This window comes from Alternaria burnsii, assembly GCF_013036055.1.
Source record: "Alternaria burnsii strain CBS107.38 chromosome Unknown 752, whole genome shotgun sequence".
In the NCBI taxonomy this organism is placed as follows: domain Eukaryota; kingdom Fungi; phylum Ascomycota; class Dothideomycetes; order Pleosporales; family Pleosporaceae; genus Alternaria; species Alternaria burnsii.
Genome location: NW_024066114.1, coordinates 538,427 through 560,320, shown reverse-complemented (window position 1 = coordinate 560,320; position 21,894 = coordinate 538,427). Strand labels below are relative to the sequence as shown.

At 50.7% G+C, this 21,894-nt stretch overlaps 5 protein-coding genes across 5 annotated transcripts; 3 read left to right on the top strand and 2 right to left on the bottom strand.

The window, feature by feature from the left end:
* Window positions 1–961: 961 nt before the first annotated feature.
* GT037_006274 (uncharacterized protein) lies at window positions 962–3,913 on the top strand (the record flags this gene model as incomplete). Its single annotated transcript, XM_038931321.1, has 5 exons — window positions 962–1,078; window positions 1,149–1,722; window positions 1,774–2,828; window positions 2,882–3,367; window positions 3,422–3,913. The coding sequence occupies 5 exons, from the start codon at window positions 962–964 to the stop codon at window positions 3,911–3,913; spliced, it is 2,724 nt and encodes a 907-aa protein (XP_038785818.1).
* Window positions 3,914–5,630: 1,717 nt separating this feature from the next.
* Window positions 5,631–8,576, top strand: GT037_006273 (arm repeat-containing protein; the record flags this gene model as incomplete). The annotated part of the gene is made up of 3 exons (XM_038931320.1): window positions 5,631–5,732; window positions 5,794–8,415; window positions 8,475–8,576. 3 exons carry the CDS (start codon window positions 5,631–5,633, stop codon window positions 8,574–8,576), a joined length of 2,826 nt encoding a protein of 941 aa, XP_038785817.1.
* Window positions 8,577–11,839: 3,263 nt separating this feature from the next.
* GT037_006272 (uncharacterized protein) lies at window positions 11,840–12,049 on the bottom strand (the record flags this gene model as incomplete). Its single annotated transcript, XM_038931319.1, has 1 exon — window positions 11,840–12,049. The coding sequence occupies one exon, from the start codon at window positions 12,047–12,049 to the stop codon at window positions 11,840–11,842; it is 210 nt and encodes a 69-aa protein (XP_038785816.1).
* A 1,674-nt stretch (window positions 12,050–13,723) lies between these two features.
* GT037_006271 (c6 transcription factor protein) lies at window positions 13,724–15,487 on the top strand (the record flags this gene model as incomplete). The annotated part of the gene is made up of 4 exons (XM_038931318.1): window positions 13,724–13,971; window positions 14,027–14,254; window positions 14,307–15,299; window positions 15,355–15,487. 4 exons carry the CDS (start codon window positions 13,724–13,726, stop codon window positions 15,485–15,487), a joined length of 1,602 nt encoding a protein of 533 aa, XP_038785815.1.
* A 3,832-nt stretch (window positions 15,488–19,319) lies between these two features.
* On the bottom strand, window positions 19,320–21,238 carry GT037_006270 (arylsulfatase precursor; the record flags this gene model as incomplete). The annotated part of the gene is made up of 5 exons (XM_038931317.1): window positions 19,320–19,658; window positions 19,728–20,333; window positions 20,387–20,694; window positions 20,745–20,906; window positions 20,959–21,238. 5 exons carry the CDS (start codon window positions 21,236–21,238, stop codon window positions 19,320–19,322), a joined length of 1,695 nt encoding a protein of 564 aa, XP_038785814.1.
* Between the last annotated feature and the right edge of the window lie 656 nt (window positions 21,239–21,894).

Genomic DNA, 21,894 nt, shown 5'->3' with positions numbered 1-21,894 from the left:
CGCAGTCCAGACCGCGACACCAACAGGCACTTGCATGGCCACGACAGCACGCGCATGCACATTACTTCTAGAGCCCGCTGCAGCTACAGCTCGTCTTCTACGACAACACAGCAGCCTACTCCACACCGAGTCGACGGTATTTCAAATTCGACTTGCTCGTCACAAGCAAACATATCGCTAGTCCAGACATGCTACAAGAGGCATGGCCCAAATTTAGCCCTTAACCGCGATTGCTTTTGTCCCAGGGCGGGGAAACCTCGCCTCGCTCCCTGAGGCATTGCCCACTCGTTACCCCATGTCGTACAGTCCTGAAACACCAACATCGCAGAGCCGCCTTCAGAGGCGCTTCATCTGGTACCCCACCAAAGCATTGAATCTTCTTTCAACCTCAGCGCGATGCAATGGGGGTTGGGAAACTCACTGCTCATCCCGTCTCAGCGCGGGTCTGGACTACTAAGTGGCCGTCATGACGTCGACACCCGATATCCATCTAGAAATTGATTGCGTCCAATAGTCGATCACCTAAATCTCCAAAATAACATCCTGAGCCCATAGACAGACGCTAGCACTGTCAAGTTTAGTAGCGGCTCATTGTATAGACAAAGTGCGCTCTCGCTAGCAGCATCTGCCATGTGTTGCGCAGTACCATAGCTACTTTCTCATGCATCTCAATATCTTTTCGATATCACTATAGCCTCCAGTCAACCAAGTTGTTGCACTTTGATCTGTAGCATGGCCAGTAACACTCCGTTAAGATTCTAAGAAGGGCAAGTAGTCAACTGTACTTGCGTACTGATGCCTAATGGGATGCCAAGCGGTCTCCAGCTCCAGCCTCAGCCTTGAGCGCTTACATGGTCTTTCAACCCCATACATCTTCCTACATGCTACTCTTCTTCATCTTATTCTGGCTTCTTCAGCTTTGGTGTGTCAATCTATATTTTCTTGATCCGGACTTTCCACTATGCGCCTTCTGAGACTCAACGACAATGGTGAGTTCAGCTTCATAGAGGTCGTTGGCGCAGCCATTCCGCCTTATGCCATCCTGTCCCATATCGCGTCAGCGGAAGAAGTCTCTTTTGTAGACATAATCAACGGCACAGGAAAAGATAAAAAAAAGCTTCGAAAAACTTCTGTTCTGTAGGAAACAGGCTGCCAAAGACGGCCTCCGATACTTCTGGGTAGACACCTGCTGTATCGACAAGTCAAGCAGCGCAGAGCTCCAGGAGGCCATCAACTCTCACTTTGCTTGGTGTCACAACGCTATCTGTTGCTATGTGTATCTTTCCGACGTTTCGACCGTCGCCCACACCATTGCCTCGTTACGTTCAAGCAGATGGTTCACACGAGGATGGACGCTTCAAGAACTCATTGCTCCTGCTTTAGTGAAGTTTTTCTCCATAGGGGGCGAGTTTATTGGCGATAAAATTTCGTTATTACGGGATATCCACGAAATTACTGGTGTTCCCGTCGAAGCTTTGCAAGGAGCGCCTCTAGCTAAGTTCAGTGTTGAGGAGCGGATGTCATGGGCGAAGAACCGTCAGACAACGCGTGAAGAGGATGCTGCATATTCTCTAATGGGTTTGTTCGATGTGTACATGCCGGTGATATATGGAGAAGGTAGAGAACATGCGCTTCGTAGGCTTGAGAAGGAGATCCAGGCTTCAAGCAACCACACTACCTTCTCTCCCGCTCCTGGCTACTACATCGCCTCGGATGGTCGTCGTAAGTGATTTGGGGCGTTGTACTACTCCACAACTGACCTGTCTTGTGTAGAATATCCCTTATCGCAACAGCCACATCCAGATACTTGGACTCATATCGTTACCCCTCGGCTTACACGCAACACTTCCACTGGTGCCAGAATGTCAGCAGCAATAGATCTGGATTCTGATGATGGAAGCGAGATCGACAGCGTTTTCTCAGACAGCGCATCGTCTGTCTCTTCCGCATCAACTGCCAGCCTAAACCCAGTTCAAACCGTTGGAATTCGTGAGGTTTCACGAGCACTCTTGAGCGAAGAAGAGTTGAAAGCTACATACATCCTAGCCATCTCTAGTGTTGACAGTAGGAAGGCACGTTTGCATATTCGAGGCTTTCTTAGGGACTACGGTCGGGATCTATTGAAGGAAGCTTCCGACAGCAGTCTAGAGATTCAGGCTGCTAAGTTTGTACGTGAACTGGCAGGTCGCATAGCCGATGAAATCATTTGGAGCATAACCGGATCCGCCGAACTGCCACACCCACCAGACAGTGAAGTAAAGAAGCAGGATTTGGAGACCTGGCTCTCAACCATTCGGGGCGATAGTATTGTAGAAGAACGGAATCAACCAAGTTTGGGAGCAGACGGCGATGACTCGTCTGATGAAGAGCTCAACGATGACCTACCATTTCCTCACATTGATAGAGTAAAGGAATTCCTGATCAATTCTGAGGCCTTCCGAGTACTTGTACTGGCGATGCAGGCATGGTTGAAGATTGATGGGGTTGATCAAAAGAATATAGGGGAATCGATTACGGACACACCAAAACCAACCGATAGCGTAGTGGTGGCTGAAGAAACGAAGGTAGAGACAATAGCTTCTGTCGAAGACCAAGAGCAAACCGAATCGAGCAATGAAGCACCTCCCATGGTGATTGAGATCCACCAGAATCAGGATGCGGCACAAGAACAGGCTCCAAGAACTCGATCTCGCCGACGTGGCGGCAGCTTTAGGGACTTGGTTTCTAGTCTCTTGAATTTCTGGGGCATCTCCTTCTACCTCTACGATATTGTGGAACTATTCGTTCCTCACGTCCCTAGAGGTTATAGAAGGCTGCGCTGGCGTTGTGTAAGCTCTCGTACTCTTCCTTCTTGACTTATCGCCCTTGCTGATCATCCAAGTCGTGCAACACTATCCTCTGGGGCGATTTTCTTGACGAAGATGCTGCTGCCTTTGACCAACTTAAGCAGCAGTTGTCCTGTATGCGAGATCCCCTCATTCGACATGTACATATGAGTGGTATATCGACAACGCAGGCGACCGGAGTTTCCGGCTCTGGAGCTACTGGATCCGCTCCATCGACACAAACATCTTCACTTGGTCCACCTTCAGGCCTCACTAATACACCACGTGCTGGCAATGCTCACAATATTGTGAGTTCTACGGCTTCCGGACCAGACTATGTAGTGGAGATCACCTCACCGATCAAGTATTTTGAAGTTTGCGTGAGTACGGGAAACCATGCTATCGATCATCATGAGGTCGATATTTCACGCATAAGCTCGGACAATGAGCTGTTTGAGATGATATGGGACAAGTACAACATCAGTCGCGGTATCGGCCTGCGGCGACTTTTCTTGCGGCCCAGCGACGTGAATTTTGTCATGGTGAGTGCTCACACACTTCGCTGACATATGACATTCATGCTAAAGCTTTTGTAGTTCTCCGTCAGTCAGCGCAACCAGTACGGAGCTGGCATCCACAAGAAACCCGATGAATTTCCACCACAAGAGGAACTAGATGAGAAGCGCTACCACTACCTTTGCCCTCGAATCAGGATGCCGGTCAACGTCTTTCTCCACTATTTGCATCGAGCGAGATGGAACATATGGGGCGAGCACATGGAAAATATATGGCTCCAACGTCTACCCAAGAAGCTCGAAAGGAATTTGATCGCCGAGGCCCAGCAGGCGAAGGGCAATGCACCCCCGAACGAAGACCTTGCGTTCGGATGGGGAGTACACATCATTGAAGGTCCAAATCATGCTGTGCTTGGTCTTCTACTAGCCATCGGAGTAGCTGTCGCTTTTATTGTCTCCGGAATGATCGTGGGGTTTGCCAAAACACAAGAGCAAGGCTTTGGAGTCGGGAATTTTCTTCTTGCAATCCTTGCTAGTACTATGACTGCTGTATACTTTCAGCTTCAGGATTGAATAATGACATGTACCGTATGATTTGTTTGTGTTGCAAAGAGCCCATCGTCTTGCATTAGCAAGAGGATCAGTACTGCACTAACTAGAGGCTGCTCGTACCCTCAGTTTCTCTCTAGGAATCATCCTATTCCTGCGAGAGGGATTCAATGAGGATGTTTCCACCGGCTGCAAAATGTGTTCCATAATCTTTTCATTGGTATCACACGATGCTGATGGCAAGTGAACAATGGTACACAAGGTAGTAAATGTAACCCGATATCGACGTTTCCATAGTACCATGCAGTCTAAGATGGCGGGTATCAGGCCATTCATGTGCTTAGTAGAGCCCGGAAAGATTTGGACTGCGAGAAGCGTCGGAAGCAGGTTCAACTGTGGAACCACCATGGCAGGAGAGCCTCATGTGTTAATGTCATGTTACACGCGGATTACGCAAGCAGCCCGATGAACGACTAATCCTCTTTACTGTCAACACCGTGTCTTTTTGACAGTGGGTCGAGATGCATCACAACATGACGTCCGTTATCTTCGCCATCTGGCTATGACAAGTCACTCGCTATTCGACACTGTTTCGGAAGATCCACCGCGATTGAAGTCCCGTAGCAAGTAGGAGTGCATCCTGCAGATGTCCCATGTGTTGCGAGATTGATCAACCTGGCTGGGCGGTGATACTCTCGACAACTCTCATTGTTCGTATTAGGACTGCCTCCACAAGGTCTTTCTCGATGTAGCTCTTCACTGGGGTGAGTTCTCATGCATGGAAGCGGTGGAGGAGAAGTGTGTGAGACAAACAGGAAAGAGCAGCTGCGATACACGTGTTTACTCGAAACATCTCACATGACTTATAAAGGAGTTACTCAGACGTCATTTCTCGAATGAAGCGATACCAGACGGCGTCATCTCAAGTAGGAGCACGATGCAGGTGCTGCAGCACGACGTGTGCGAGAAGCACCGAGTTGTGCAACAGGCGGCTGATGACAGGTGCTATCTAGAATTCCCAGGCTGTCTCGACCATATATGCATCGTATGATCGACGAGGCGCCATGATGATGGCGAATATGTTTGTTCGTGGGGGGAAGAGCTGGAACATGCGATCTATTGCACAAGTCTTGCAGTCACCTTGTCGCCCTTTTCTAGCGAGCCAACCGGGCTGGGGACGTCGCAAACAGGCAGGTCGCCCCAGCAGACGCGCACTCGCAAATACCTGGACTTTGCCGACTCTATACCGCCCTCGCCTTCGCCTTAGCAAAGACTTACTGCGCTTCTATCCTCGACTCAGTCGCACGGCAGCAACTTCTTCCTAGCTGCTCACCGCCCGCCGCGCATAATTGGGTCGCAAGCAGAACCCACTGCAACGACCCGGCCCCCGCGTCAATTACGAGCAAACTGCACCACACGCAAAATATTGCAGCGCAAGAATTTATTCCTAGGACAGATCAAAAACATGTTCGTCGCCTTGTAACCCACCCTGTTATCCGCTTCGCACGCGAAAGGCTGGTGAGCGCTGCCCCTCATTGTTAATTCGTCCATGGCTTTCCCCAGCAGAGCTAACCATGAAGCGTACCAGCAGAACGAGCTTAAGTCGCCAGGGTCTACTCTTTTTTCTGCCTGCTTGACCTCCGCAGCGCAGCCTTGATTCTCCCTTCATACCCATTTCTAGGGTTGCTAGTCAACTCCCCTTTACACCTTCCCCGCACTGCGAAGCAAACCACACTCCAATATGGCGTGGCAACCCCAAGAAGAGCCCCTGCGGCAGCTGGCGCAGTGTCTGAGGGACTCACTCAGTGGCCATGATCCGAATGCGCGAAAGAATGCCGGCGAGGTTAGTTTGCTCTTGCTACACACCATATCGCCCTATTGTGCTGACCGCGACGACTGCATAGATGCTCAAGTCCGCCCAAACTTCACCCGATATCGACAAGTACCTCGCATACATCTTCTCTAGCAGCCAACCCCCGCCCGTCGTAAACATGGACGCCGCCCAGTACTTCCAGACGCGAGCTGCGGCTGCCGTTATGCTCAAGAACGACGTAAAGACCGCGTACAAGTCGATGCCCGACTCGACCAAGGACTACATACGATCAGTGATACTGATGGGACTGTCGGATTCCACCTCACAAATACGGGGCTATGCCGGAAATGTCATAACGGAGATTGTGCGACAGGGCACCATCATGGGATGGCCTCAGATTCTGTCAGAGCTGGTCGGTATGGTCAGCAACGCGGACGGCAATTCCTCGACACAGGCACAAGAAGGCGCCATGGGCGCTCTTCTGAAGATTTGTGAGGATAACAGGAAGGCGTTGGACCGCGAGTACCAGGGACAAAAGCCCCTCAACTTCATATTCCCGAAGCTACTCGAGCTCACGACAAGTCCCCAGCCTCGGGTACGCGCCGACGCATTGGCCGCTATCAACGTATTCGTCCCAGAGAAGCCTCAGGCTGTTGTCGCGAACATCGACACACTACTAAATCAACTCTTCAAATTGGCCGCCGACCCTAGTGAAGACGTGCGGAAACACGTCTGCCGCACCTTTGTCCACATCGCCGACATTGCCCCTCAGATGATCATACCACATATGAGCGGTCTGGTCGATTTCATGGTGGCACAGCAGCGCACGGAGAACAACGCTGATCTGGCTCTGGACGCAGCAGAATTTTGGCTGTGCGCCAGCGAAGACGAGAACATGCGGGATCACCTTGGCCCATATCTGGCTAAGATAATACCTGTCCTGCTATCGAGCATGGTATATAGCGAGGACGAGATTCTGCGTCTGGAGGGTGAAGAAGAAGATTATGAAGTTGACGACAGGGAACAAGATATCAAGCCCACTTTCGCATCAAACAAGGCCGCAAGACTTACCACTAACGCGAACGGCGAGACAGTTCCAGTCTCCAATGGAACACTCGGAGCCTCAGCAGATGACGACGATTTGAGTGAGGGCGAGATTGACGATTTCGACGACGACGATGAATTTGGTGATCCTGAGGAGCAGTGGAATTTGCGAAAGTGCTCCGCTGCAGCCCTCGATGTTCTCGCATCAGTCTTCCACGAAGCTGTGTTCCAGGCGACTCTTCCATACTTGACAGATAACCTCAACCATGCAGAGTGGCCCAACCGGGAGTCCGCGGTCCTGGCTCTTGGCGCAATCGCGGATGGCTGCATGTCGGTTGTTGAGCCGCACCTTCCTATGCTCACTCCTTTCCTCATAACCCTACTGAATGACCCAAAGCCTGTCGTTCGCCAAATCACGTGTTGGACACTTGGACGTTACTCGGGATGGGCGGCACATCTCGACGCTGCTGGCAAGAAACAATTCTTCGAGCCAGTCATGGAAGGCATCTTGATGAAGATGCTCGACAGAAACAAACGCGTTCAGGAAGCTGCGGCATCGGCATTTGCAAATCTCGAAGAGAAGGCCAACACTGAGCTCGAAGACTACTGTGGCGTCATCGTTCAGCAATTCGTGCAGTGCTTTTCCATGTACAAGGATAGGAACATGTTCATCCTCTACGACTGTGTTCAGACGCTCGCTGAGCACGTGGGACCTAAGCTATCAGAAGACAAACTCGTCCAAACACTCATGCCTGCACTTCTTCAACGATGGAACAAGGTGTCCGACCAGTCGAGGGAAATGTTCCCATTACTGGAATGTCTCTCATATGTGGCCACAGCTCTCGGACACACATTCGCGCCATATGCAGCTGGAATCTTCGCTAGATGCATGAAAATCATTCACCGCAATCTCGAAGAAGGCGTCATGGCAGCTGAGATTAACGGTTTCGAGCCTCCAGACAAAGACTTCTTGGTGACAAGCTTGGACTTGCTCAGCGCAATCATCCAAGCTCTGAGCTCCCAAGACAGCGCCACACTGGTTTCACAAGCATCTAACTTCTTCGAGCTACTAGTCATCTGCATGAGGGATCAGAACAATGACGTCCGGCAATCTGCCTACGCGCTCCTCGGAGACTGCGCCATTTACGTCTTTCAACAACTCAAGCCTCATCTACAACCCATCATCAAGACTCTTATTACACAGCTGGAAGTTTCTCAGATAGATTCCTCTGGCCTGGATACTGGATACTCAGTCATTAACAATGCCTGCTGGTCCGTTGGCGAGATTGCCATGTGCGAGGGAGAAGGCATGCAACCATACGTCGGGGAACTGCTACAAAAGCTGGGTAGCATCCTATTTGACGAGCGGGTTCCAGAGTCTCTGAACGAAAACGCAGCCATCGCCTTGGGTCGCCTAGGTCTTGGATGTGCGCCCTTACTCGCTCCACATCTTGCTCAAATCGCTCCTCCTTTCCTCCGTGCTATCAGGAAAGTACAATGGACGGATGAGAAATGCCATGCCCTCACTGGCTTCATGTTAATTGTGTTGGCCAACCCTGGCGCTATGGAGCAATCACTTCTTGAGTTCTTCAACGACATGTCGATGGCCGATCGAAATGTTGTAAGGGGTCCTACTGCCGGAGTACAGGTCTATGAGACATTCCAAAAGGTGAGACTATGCCCACGCTTGATACCATCACGCGCATCCAGCTAACACTTCGAAAAAAGGTCATTCAAACATACAAGGGCATGATCGGCGACTTCGACGCCTTCCTCGGAGGTCTCCCTGCTGAACAACAAGCGCGTTTCCGCGATTTGTACTCCGTTTAAAGGAACGAAAAAGTATCAAACTCCAATCATGATTACGTGTGTGGCTACTGCGGGCGTTGAATAAGGATATGTCTGGTTAGAGGAAGAGATGGAAATACCAACAGGCGCGCTCACGTTCTCATCACCTAGCGAGGATGTGTGTGACCCTGATATGAGGAGGATATGGAATAGTGCTAGCATTTTCGGCAATAGGGAGCGGCATTTATATATAGAACATGTGTTTTTCTCCAGCGAGCGCAGCTTTGAATTTCACCACGAGTAAGAGACGATGATACGTATGAACATTGCAAAGGCGTTTTTTTTGTCAATCAATACATAGTATAGTAGGTAGCGTAGCGTAGCTTAGTTTAGTTTCAGTTTCCATTCCTCCTACACTCCCCATCCATGGAGCAAGTACGATGAATAGCATTCCAGCGTTTGTTCTCGCGTCAAGTATACTCCTGCTTTATTTCTGACTGCATTTGGAACTAAACTTACCAATGTCGGTGAGGTTCTATTGAACAAATACTTGACGCCTTTGGCACCTCGTTTTAGGTGCGTCTGAGTGAATGCCTCTCGATTGTCATTTATACTAACCTTTATAGACCCGTAAACTACCTCAAAGAGAAAAACTAAGTATCTCTTTAGAGCAAAGTACTTATACCTACTACAACAAAGCGTGTTAAGGCCTTCTTAGATATAGATAGAGATTCTAGAAGTCTATAATACTATTACTCTTTCAGACTTTCTTGTTAGAAGCTAATGTAGGCGGTAAACTAAAGCTTGTTATCTCTATATACGTTTTAGTTTTCTATTGTATAGGATGCGTATGCGCGCTTTGTAGGAAGTGTCGACTCAGTATTGTTCCTGGATATTGGAATAGCACAGATATGCGTTCTCGTGCCATGTACGTCGATTAAAGGTACAGAATCAGACAAGGTGTTCACTTTGTTACATAGGCTCTTTTCGTCCTGCCTATGAGCTTGGTTCTTGGTTCTTATAACTCCTCATGTTCTCGAGGTCTCATTTCGAGAGATTGATCTCCAAGGCTCAGGGATATCATGATATATGAGCTGAGGTATTGCATGAGCATCTACGCTCATCTAAGTGTACACAGCGAGTTAGCAGGATTAAGCGTAGCATCGCAATAAGGTACATCTATATCGTATCGCTCTTGCAACTACCTTATACGCTCTTGCCCGTTCTCATAGAAGAGCTTTTGGGTAGAAAGACAGGATCATCTTGTTGTTACTATCTCATACTAGGTAAGCAAACTGGCCGATAATGGAGACCAGATGTTGATATTTCCGAAGAATATTGGTGCAATGCACGGATGAGTACGTGCTCTTTGGAATCAAGATAAGGATATAGAATAAGTAGGGTTGATCTCCTGCCGAATGAGTGCAGAAAACTAACAGTGTGCTTTCCTTCGAAAACTTGGGGCGAGCAACACCCCTTGAAGAAATCCTGCTTCTAGCCATGATCATGACATAACTGTTCCAACCCATCCCTACCCAGTACATCCCGTATCCGCTCCAAGCGCTCGGGACGGCCGATGAAACCAAGGTCACCACCGAACGGAATACCGGCAGCATGTAACGTTGCCGTGACCTGAAACAATGCCGAATATTTCAGCTCCGACCGAGGTGAAGAGCTCATGGAGAATTGACAAATTTTCCCATGCTTTACGACTCAGTATACCCAGCGTCGATCGTGTGGGGATCAATCTATTTGTCGAAGGATGTCCGTCCGAAGTCGATTATTTGCCAGATTCGCAATATTACGGCCGCTCCGAATGTTTCATGTTACGGGTCGAATTGCACACAATGTTGGCACGATGCGATCAAACACAAGTGTTGTCATGATACGTCAGTGGCTATACATGTATTATTGACTTGCAAATGCTTTAAACTTATTAGGGTGATTGATAACTGTATAGTTTGGGTAGCCTGCATAGTCGCTTTTGTGCGACAATATATTGGCAATATGAAGGATTAAGGTTGGGATATACGATCATTACTATGGTGTATGTACTGTAGATGATGTTTTGTGATGTGCGCTCGGCCAGGAGTGGAGAAAGACCCCAATGGTCGGAGGAACTGACACAGTGCACGTAACGGCCCGTGATGAGCGGAGAGTATGTGTATTTCCTTGTGTCGCCTGCCACACTTGCCGATAGAGTCGCTTCCGCGCCAATGATAGGGCAGGGTGCGACGCTTTTTATAGCCCTTTGCCGACAGGTGGAGAAGAATGCTTTGCAAGGTGGTGCAGACAGAAAGTGTGGCTTGCAGATAGCGGGAGTAGGTGTATTGCGCGCTGAAAATCGCATTGTTAAACATGCATTTCGGCTGATGTGTATTGCTGTCGTGTGACTGACTGTATGGTGTCGCAAGATGAAGCCTCTTCAGACTCCATAAAAATATGCATAGAGAACATTTGTATGTTCTGTTGTGCTCAATGGATTTGTTAGCGCGCAACTGTCTTAGTGTACGCTCAAAAGACCGATAGTCGTCGGAAAAGACCGAAAGCACGATGAAGAGATGCGAGTGGAGAGGTGTCTTGTTAACCCTAGTCGCAGAACCCCAGAGAAGATATGGCTGCATGGGTAGCCCTCGATGCGTGTCGGCTGCAAAGTTCCCAGGGTAAAAAGACCTTAATCCTAAGAATAGCTCCTCTCGATCTATGCCAACCAAACACCAGCTCGACGTAGTCATGTGGCTTTACTCAGACTAGCCTGCGAATACACATTTTGTGGCATGAACCTGCTTTTGAACAGTCCGCCATGTCATTTAGCAAAGTTTTAGCCTCGGTGGTCGCAAACGAGTTGGTGATTGGTGCAGCAATGTTACCACTGGTTCCTTTCTTAGAACTCGTATCTCGTGGCAGCTACTTTCTGCTCCACCACGGCAACGAACGTGGGCAGAACGTCATAGTTCCCAGTCCTGTACTGAGCATGTCGGTGACGAAGTTTGAGAGGCATTGTTACAGCACCTGCGATTGATGCCACGCAGCATGTCGTGATCAGGCGTCCACAAGCAAGGTCGCGTAATCACTGCACAGGCTGGTGGTTCCCGCAAACAAGCATTCTCCGCTGCATCAGATATTGCCAGACGACGCGGGGGGGATTTGGCTTTACCCAGTATTGCGATGGTGTTGTGCGTAGGCGAGGACGTCGACTCGTGGGAACGGAGGCCATGCGATGCTTAATCATCGCCTGGCGGCTCTTCCGTCGATAGCGGAAATACAAGAATAGAGCGAGGTCCGCCGCCACTACTCGGCGCAACTCAATGCGAAAGTAGCGGTATGATGGATGGGCCAGCGTAGTATCGATAGAAAGTGAAGCCAACGCGGGCACCATGGTCAGCGCGATGGAAAGTGTAGACCCTTTTTGTCTGCGGTCTGGTGACGAGTGACGCACGGAGAGCTATTTTTGACCTCGAGATATTGAGGGCCCCGGCTTCCGCAGTGTTTAGCGATCTCTGGTATCGTTGCATCAGCAACCTCAGTATGATTCGCGCATGGCGACCTCATCAATGTGAATTGCGCAGCGGAACCCTCTGCTTGCGCTCGCACCCGCATTCAATTCGACGGCCATGGGTGGCTCGTCATGGCGGGCGCTCACTCTGACATCTGGAGCTGTCTGCGAAAAAATTTAGCAGCGCGCGCCCCGAAGCTGACCCGGCGACCATGGCATGGTGCCTTCCTTCACCCACTATTATTCATGCGGCTTCGAACTACCCGTTACAGCATGGCCAACGAGCTATCCATGTGCTACTGGTCGATCGTTCTCCACGCACGGCCCGCGAAGGTGTTGGCGTTTCCTCGGTCGTCGGACCTGAATGGCCGTTTTTCACGCCTCTTGCGCCCTGAGCCCGAGCTCCAGCTGGAGCAGCTCATGCACCTGCACGCTCAAACGTCTCCGTCTCAAGCGGATTGACAGGGGCTTTGACCAGAAGGCCACCCTCTTCTGCATTTGATCCATGGCCGTCGGCGAACTAGCACCTTCACACAGCACCCTAGGCCTGGGGTCAATCCTCGCCAGGCAGGGGGGGCGTCTTCATTCATCCAAACACGCCTGACCTTCTTTCACAGCACAGGATCGATGCATGCCAGAAAGCGCCCTTGGAAGGCGAGGGTTCATGGCTCGCTGGAAGCTTAATCCCCACAGGAGTTACACCGGGGCTATGTCATACGAGCATGAGCCAGCCGGTGCCATCTGGCAATCAGTCACTCCATCGACTGTAGCTCCCGCAAGCTTCTCTGACCTCCCTGCTAGCCTCTCCCGTCTCGCGGGCTGCCACCCAAGTCCCTCTTCCGCCGCTCGTGGCGTCACTGCTATTTGTGTGGACGCTACTTTGGGCTAACCCTACTTGGCCCCGTTTCTTGACGTTTGTCGTCTTTGGGACCGAGCACAAGTCACCCTGCGCTTTTGCTCGCATACCACCCAAGTCCCTTCTTCAGCCTGGCGAGCCTCTAGTCTCGTAGCCTTGTCCTCATCCTGCATGGTCACTGTGCAGGGGGCATGTTGCAGACGAGCTTGACCACTTCCGCTGTCACCTCGTCCTGTCGTACCCTCGTAGCGTGTCCGCCGGAGGTATTGCTGGCCTTGCGTCAATATCTCTCCAGCCCTAGAGCTCTCTAAGCACTTCCCATCTGCACTCTGCACTATATATCACCATAACGCCCATCGCCAGCCTCCAAATCAACACCCTGTCCAATTTAGTCACCGGTTTCGACCCCATTACCCTCGCTTTATCAACCGCCCGCCAGATCTACCGCCTGCATATACACAGCCCCTCGCCTATCCTACCTTCCTGTCCATCTAGCATAGCACACAACGAGAGAACGCTGTCTACGAATCCACCTGTACCCTGACGGTTGCGACGACGACCACGCCGTACGGTTCACTTCCCACTTTCGCTAAATTACTTCACCTATCCTCTTGAAAAATGGCTGGACCCGGTGGAGGCCCTTCAAGGCGCAGCCACACCAAGTCCCGAAAGGGTTGCAAAACGTGCAAAAGGCGGCATATTCGCTGTGATGAAACATTCCCGCAATGGTAAGCACCAACAAGTCTTCACTTGCACTCCAGATTTTAACCTTGTATCAGCCGCAACTGCACCAAGCACCAGGTTCGCTGCGACTACATGGACAGTCCAACTGCCATGATGCCAGAATCTCCCCAGTCTCCCCAGCAGCCCAATCTGCTCTGGACGCCTGAGATCGAGGCCACCATCGAACTCTGGAGACAGACGGGAGAGTTTCCTTTCCCCGAGCTTCGAGTGTACCCACAACCGCAATGGCGCGCCTTAACGACGGTTGATCTCCGTCTGGTACACCATCTTTCTTCTATCTCGAATGAAATGTTCAGGAATAGGACATCGAAATCTACTCTTTGGACCGACATGATGCCCAAGTACGCACCAAACACTCTAAGCGACAATGTCCAGAAGAACCACTGACATGTGTAGATTCTTGAGCATAGCCGCGACCCATCCATTCGTTATGCACAGCATCCTCGCATTCTCTGCCTCGCATTTGGCGTGGATCTCTCAGTCTACCGAAACCCGAAACCTTGCATTCCATCACGCAAGCCTTGCTCTCAAGGGATTGCACGACGGCATCACCAACTTTACTAAGCACAATTCGGACGCAGTGCTTGCGGCGTCTCTCCTGCTTGCCTGGCAGGCGACAGACTGGTAAGGAAGAGCTGCGCAAATTGGAACAACCAAAGCTAACGTAGTCATATAGGCGAGGCTGGGCTTCTCTGGTCACAGGCACGAAGACCGTCATCCAATCTATGCAGCCCTGGAGGCATGAGTCTCTATTCGCTGACTACATTGCCGAGCACACTCCTATGCCAAACCGACATTTTATGAACCCCATTAGTACTCCAATACCACCCGAAGCACGAAGAGAGCACATGAACGCCCTGGTCGATATTCACGCCTCCCTGCAACGATTGCAGCCCTACCTCGTCCGTAACGAACAGGAATCGAAATGGGTCGACCAGCTAAAGGGCTATCTCGACCGCCTGAGATCTTCCAGCCAGCCGCAAAGCCCCGAGGAACAATTCAACCAGCTGTACGCATTACGGAAGTGGCTATTCTGGGTTCCCATTTCACTTCTCGCCGCCAAACGGGGGGACGTCAATGTCCTGGTAGTTCTCGCGCACTTTTACGCTACCGCACTAGCCTTGGAGCCGATGTTCCCGGATGTTGCGTCAGTCTTTGTCGCGGATCTTTCCCTTCGGCCATTGGAAGAGATCAATAATCTGGTTCAAGGTTTCCAAGACCCACGATACGATTCACGGCTGCAGACCATGTCGTATCTAGTGCAGTTCCCAATTGATATGGTTTCTTCATACAAGACTAGGCGGGAATGGTCACGGCAGCAAATGTCGTCCATCTCTCCGATGCAGCAGCAATCTGCATACGCACTGGAGAGCATCAATCTGGATCTGGAGAACCATATCGCGCAGTACAGCTATGGCCAAAGCCTCTCCCCTGCCTTTGCTCCTTCACCACTTACATTCCTTCCCTCTGGCATGACTTCTGCACCAACGTCACCGTACCTTGAAGTCCCCCGATCTGGTACTGTCGACGCGTACGGCACAGCTAGCAGCTATGCATCCTCGAGTAGCTACGCGTCTCCGCTGGGGTCGCCTGCAGCACTGCTACCGCCTTATTCGGCCCCACAAGAACATGCATTCGCATTTGGAATGCAATCTGGTTATCCCAGCGGGTTCGTGGCTACACCTATCTGGACGTGAACGAGCGCGCGCTGAACGATCCCCCAGGAACCAAATGACTAGTCCGATGCAGATTGTCGCTTCTCAACCTCATCATCATAGTGCTATGCCTGATGCTGGAAACGCTCAAGGCCAGGCGACCACTGCGGGGTACGTACCGAGCCAGTACAGTCACGCCTGAGAGAGCATCGTCTCGACGGCAATTCAAGGAACCATGCCGACGCAACGAATTATCACATCCGCCCGGCCCGTCCTCGTCGTCTCCACCGTTGCGTGAGATGAACAATTTCCGATCGATTGATCTCTGCCCATCACCAGCCAGAGTCGGACCTATGACATGCCACCACTGGCTAGGTGTTGTGGCTTCCGCCGTAAGCCGTTCATGGACTGGTTGCGCCGGCGCTTCGGCGCAATATCCGGAGAGACGCAAGGTGGACGGAACAGCAAGTGGACATGTTGCGCACTACGATGCAACAGGCACATGCTCCCCTGTTGTGTCAGCCGTAGTTGGACCGGAGTTGGGTACAATGTAGGAAACGGCACATCAAGGTGCGGGACTGGTGCCCGGCGTGCGTGGAGAAGGCTCATCAGGCTTTCACAGACGCCACATGAACATCGGCAATGAGACAAGGAAAAGAAACTGCATTAGGCGGGGAGCTACGGCGACGAGTACTACTTTCTGAGAGAGACGGTTTCCTGATTGAGAGGACTCCGCACTTCCCCGACTACAGCGCAAGGATACTTAGGCACCAGCAGATAGCATGCACAGAAGAATTAAGGTTATCCAGTATCGTCCTAGTTTCTCAGCCCTAGTCCTAGTTCCTCCATGTGATGGCCAGGGTCTGCCCTGCATGCTCGCTTGAAGGAAGGACAGGTCAGCTACCAATTTTAGCTTTGCTCAACCAATCACAAGTCGCTACCCCACCATCGCTTCCCATTACCAACCCGGCAGCACGGGTTTACGTACAAGCATATTGCCGACGATGGATTACCGTTGCAGCACTCGAGTTCCTCCGTTGCTGCCAGGTCAAAATGCGCACTTTTCTGGGCTGGGTAACCCGGACGGAAAGGGTTTGGGATCGAGACACAACGTGCGCTAAGGTATGACCTACAGGGAGGAACGAGCTTGATGTCATTCCAGTCCGCTGGATCGCTTTACGCGGGTAGCGGGTCAAGGTTTGCTGGCCAATCCAGCCACGCGTACGCGCATCACGCTGGCCAAAGCAGCGACAGCTGAGCCATTCTTCTTTGGTGTTTGATTGCGAGAGGTCACTGACTTTGCACCGCCACAGAATACCCCGGCTTGGCAGCCTACCAATAGCGAGAACCGGTCAACGTTGGCGATTTAAGGCTGATCTCGAGATCCCGAGGCTACCTACCATGCAGGTTCTTTTAGTTGCGATTGTAATCAGATGGCCCTTCAGGTCGAATGTGAACGAAGGATTGCAGCCACAGGATCGGCATCCATGCACGCGACGGACGTAATGAGGAAGGTGCAAGCGGTTCAAACGAATCAATGTGGCCTTCTGGCATGTCGTCCGCTTGTCTACTTCTGTCGCATTACTTGCATCGCAACACTTGCTTGTCAACATGTTGCCTTCGGCTTTCAACTCCCAATGTGGCTCACCGACAGTTCCAGCAGTGCGTTACGGCTTAGCTAATAGCTCACACCAGAGCCTTCGTAGTCGAAACTGTCAAGACCATCTCCTCGGCATCTCGGTACTTGAATGTGCAAGCCTGATCCATGGTCTGCCCGAAAGCATCGCTGTGCGACTCACGTGCTACTGGACTTCGCAAAAGCTTTGGTGCTTGACATCCCAGATGGCAGATGCATCTAGGGAGCCCGGCAGGCCTTAGCCGCGTCCCTGGTTTCACTAGCGAAGGCACGAAAGACCAGGGCAGGCGAGTAGAACCACACTTCCAAGAAACGTGCAATGGGAAAAGAATGACCCACAACGAATTTCCGCCGTTCCTGAGGTACAAACGGCTCCGCTCCCTTGGATCTTTTTGGGCTCCGCTGTCTCCATCGCGCCCTACACGTTTTTTCGACTGGCAGTTGCGTGCACAGGCTATCTATTTGGTGCCGTGGTCCACGGCCTCCGGAGGGAGTTGCGGTGTCATAATGCCGAGACCTCGTCTCGTCTCGAGCCCATAGTAAAATGCTAGACTGTTCACTCATCTGCCAACAAAACGTAAACGTCGCATGATTCTTCCCGCCAACGCGGTTCCTCCATTGACCATGAGAGAAAACTGATCTGGCAATCACAAAGCCAGTAGCAAATGACTCGAGTTCTTCCACTGTAAAGAGCAAAGCTCACGAACCGGCACGGCACTAACTCACTTGACCGCCATCCGACGAAGATCATCTACCAAAATCATGTCGGCCGAACAGCACGCAAATGCCTGCGCAAAGAAAGCGATCTCTGACATCCGGAACAGATTTCCGCTAACACTAAACAGGTCATTGATAATTTCTATTTGCGGTAACAAGCGCACATTGGGGCGAGATCCGACGCGAGCGGCCATGGCGGAAGTGCCGTAGAATGGACATGTCGAACCGAGAGAGACGGTTCACCTAGGCGTTATGATGCCGAATGCTGGAGAAAGATCCGAAAGGCCAACGACATGGTCCACACATAAGGGGTGGCTGAACAAGTGCCATTTGGCGCAGACTCATCAGCGACTTAATGCACTCGCTCGTGGCGGCGACATATTTGTTTTTAGTCGGTGAAGCTTGATCCGATGGTTCTGGAGCCCTTCTGGCGCACACGCTTCGCACGTTCTGGCGCCGGCTCTGAAGATGGGCGAAGCCAAACCTGGGCGAACCGACCAACTAACGGAAATCTCAACACCAGCCACTCGGAGAATACTCCTATGTTCAACTCGCCGGCCTCTGCCTGAACTAACTTAGTTCTGACTTGACATCTCACCACATCATCGTCACACTATCACAACTCTCCTTTCATATCCTTTTCTCCGACACCTCCGATCACACTCTAGGGTGGAAGCTAAGCCCCACCTTCCAAACCCCCATTTCATCCCAACCCACGCCATCCTAAGACCAATTCGGCGCGGCGACAATTCACCCGACAACCGGTCTACTGCCATGTAACTGCTACTATTAACCGTCAAATGTCACTGTTGCAAGGTGATCAGCAACACCAGCACAACACTGGCCCCTATCATGACCAAGATCGACAAATGAGCGAAGGAGCGAAGGCACGAAGTTACGATCCTCTGCAACGCGTGGCTTCCTAGATGTGAAACATAGTCTGAAAGATCGTCCCAGAGTTTTTTTTCCTCATGCAGAACGCGAGAGCTAAGATCCGTTCGTACATCGAATATCCAACAAAGATAAGCATTGGAAATAGTGGGAAAATGTGGATTGCGTGGATGCATGCGTGGATGTAAGACCGAGAAAGAGAGCGAACGAAGACCGTCGTGGCTGGTGATGCGGTAGTTCCAACCGACGCCCTTACTACTCGCACCGCACTTGTTTACCGTCGTGGCAGTCACGCTAATGGGACGTGCCGTGTATACGAGGCTGAAGTACAGTAGTGTGTACAGGCGGGCATGGGCGTTTTTTAATCCCGAGATACGAGGCTGGTGCGGTTGGGGATCCTGGAGTGTTCATTGGGGGAGCGTGGGATGATGGTGACGGTATTGTGGCGTGTCATGTGGATGTATCTCCGATGTTTCTATCGAAATAGGTTCACTCGGGTACTCTGATACCGCTACATAGACGAACTGATACAGATTGGGTTGGGCGACGATGCCGGAACGTGGAGCAAGTCTGGCGACATGTTCTATACTTCTTTTGACTCTATGTAGAAACTGATGATTGACATCACACAGGCCATTTCTCGGCATCGCCGATGATATGCAAATGCTTTCTGTCTTTCGTTCCTCAGGGGGGGCTTCATTTTCTTTCTTTCTTTCTTTCTCTCCTTCATTCTTTGCAAGTGAGGCACTTGGAGAGCTTGCCCTCAAGACTATAGCACTGACTCTCGTGTTCAAGTAGCCAAGCTCCAAGCATCCCACTCCTCCTGCCAGATTACCGGCTCTAAAGCACCCTCAGAACTCAACACCTGACCCAACGCACACTCTTCAAAAGTAACCTGATGCTGTTTTTCTAGGTAGAAGACATCGTACCTCCCTTCCATTGCATCGCCTAAGCTCTTCACATCACCTCCTGGATGCAATTTCTCCCAAGGCCTCGTACAAACACGGCCCTTGCAACGCTTGAGTGTAAGCAACAAAGCATTGAGTCTCGACGTGATCTTATCTATAGGCCACCCGTTTATGGCTGTGCTGTTCGTGTTGTAAAGATTTTCAAGCTGATAAGGATCGTTCTGGCATGACATTAGTCACTGCTGAATTCGGCTGTGAAAGATATAGGGTAGCAGAGAGATGGTACATACCGTCATATCGTATAGTTCATGTTCATTAGTGCACCACACAGTATACGCCAAGTCGTACTCCTCTCCCACCACCCTCACAGTCTTATACGTATTGTTCAACAAAGAGCTCTGCCCGAAAAAGGTATTTCCTTCAACTAGGTAGTTACCCCAGAATTCAATGTTGACATGTTCGCTTTTCTCGTTCCGCGCAAGCAGCTCTTCAGTGACAGGAATAGGCTCTCCGTCGAAGTCTTCTCGCAAAGGTATACCAGCTAGATGGAATAGTGTAGGAACGATATCAGTGTGGCTAGAAGGAACAGTTTGGACAGCGCCTTTTGCGATACCAGGACCGCGGATGAAGAAGGGTATGTTGACATCTTCCTCAATGCCGCAGCTTTTGCCAGGCGGGAGGCGGTGCTGAGAGATGTGGAAGCCGTTGTCTGTTGTGTAAATCAAGTAAGTATTTTCAAGAACCTCTGGGTTTGCCTCTAGACGTGCAACGATGGAGCCGATGAGCTCGTCCACCGACTGCAGAGATTGTAGACGCTTTCGGTACCAATCATCGTTGTAGTCTATCTCGGATTGGTTGAGTTGGCGGAGGGTCTTGAAGTAGGATGCTGTTCCTGGCTGGAACGTAAATGTGAGATGACGAATGAAATGATCTGGTGGAAGTGACTTACTTTGTCTGGATTGAAGTTGGGTGTTCGCGGTATTGTGACATTCTGAAAGAGATGCTCATGTCTCTTCGCAGGAACTGGTGGGTTGAACTTGGCAGGCCGTGGGTTGGTGACTGTCTCTGAGTGAGGAGCTATAGGCGCTACACCGATAAAGAACGGTCGATCAGATGCGGCAATAGCTTCTTCCAAGAAACCAACTGCAGCATTGGCTACTAGATCAGTCGAATACTCTCCTGGTAGATTCTTGTAGGGGTCATGGTTACGAGTCATAGTGGAGTTATAGAAGACGTATGTTCCTGGATCAATCAAGACTAGCAGTGTCAGTAATGAGAAAATACCCTTGCCATTCCGAACAGCTTACAGTCGGAACCATTCCAACCACGGGCTCGTGGTGCATCATATGTGGTGATAGAATGGCCGTTCATAAGCTTGCCAGTGTAATAGGTGTTGTATCCCGCCTCTTGAAGCCATACCGGAAGGTAGTGATCATTGAACCCTTCCTCAATAAACCTAGGATATCCCCCTTTCTGTAGTTAGAGTTTGTTCATAAACCGGTATAATTATGTCTAACTTACCATAAGGAGCAGAGACGTCCGTGACATTTGTGTTATGGGCAGCTTTTCCTGTTAAGAGGGACACCCGCGATGGACAGCACAATGCCACAGTACAAAAGTGCTTCTTGAACCAGGTACCTTCTTGGGCAAAATGCTTCTGTACCGAAGGCTGGTAGTCGATAGAATTTAGATGCAAGTCCTGATCATCTGTAATGATGAAGATAAAGTTGGGCTTAGCAGAACGGCCCGTAACAGCAGTTAGCCCCAAGGACAGAAATAGTAAAACTTGACTCTTGATCATGGTTGCAGATGAAGTTTGAGTTTTCAAGACTCACAAGGCCAAGAAGACTCTGGTTTTGTATACACTCCAACATCGTCATGGCTTGAGTGACCCACGCCCATCGCGCGAAGTTGGAACTTCATTGCGTGCTCGGGAACAGACCAGGGTCAACCATAGATCCACCCACGATGCACACTAATTGCAATATCTACCAATAGAAAGGTATTGAAAGATATGGGCTTGTTGATTGAGAGGGACATTTCCGCCTACAAGAGAGAATGAGGTGGCAGCGTGACCTCATCATAGTAGGCGATCAAGACTAGGGACGTGCTTTTGAAGAAATGACTGATGAACTGGAAACTTAGCCGTACCGAGAGGACGCAAAGGACTTTGCTGCAACAAATGCGCTGCAGCGAGAAGTAGTGAACAGGTAGCGTTGCAGGTCATGTTCAGATGCTACGAATGAGCTGTGAGTTGACTGCCTGGGCAGTCGCAACCTTGGATAATTGACTATGGTGATAGATGGTCAAAAGTTGACATGTTGATAGAGAGTCGCGGCCAGATCTGAGTATGCCGAGACTTCTTGGTGATACGAGAAGATACATCTGAATGCTACCAGTTAGAGGGGTAAGATATGTCAAGACATGGGAAGACCTTGTTCACTCATCATGGTGGGG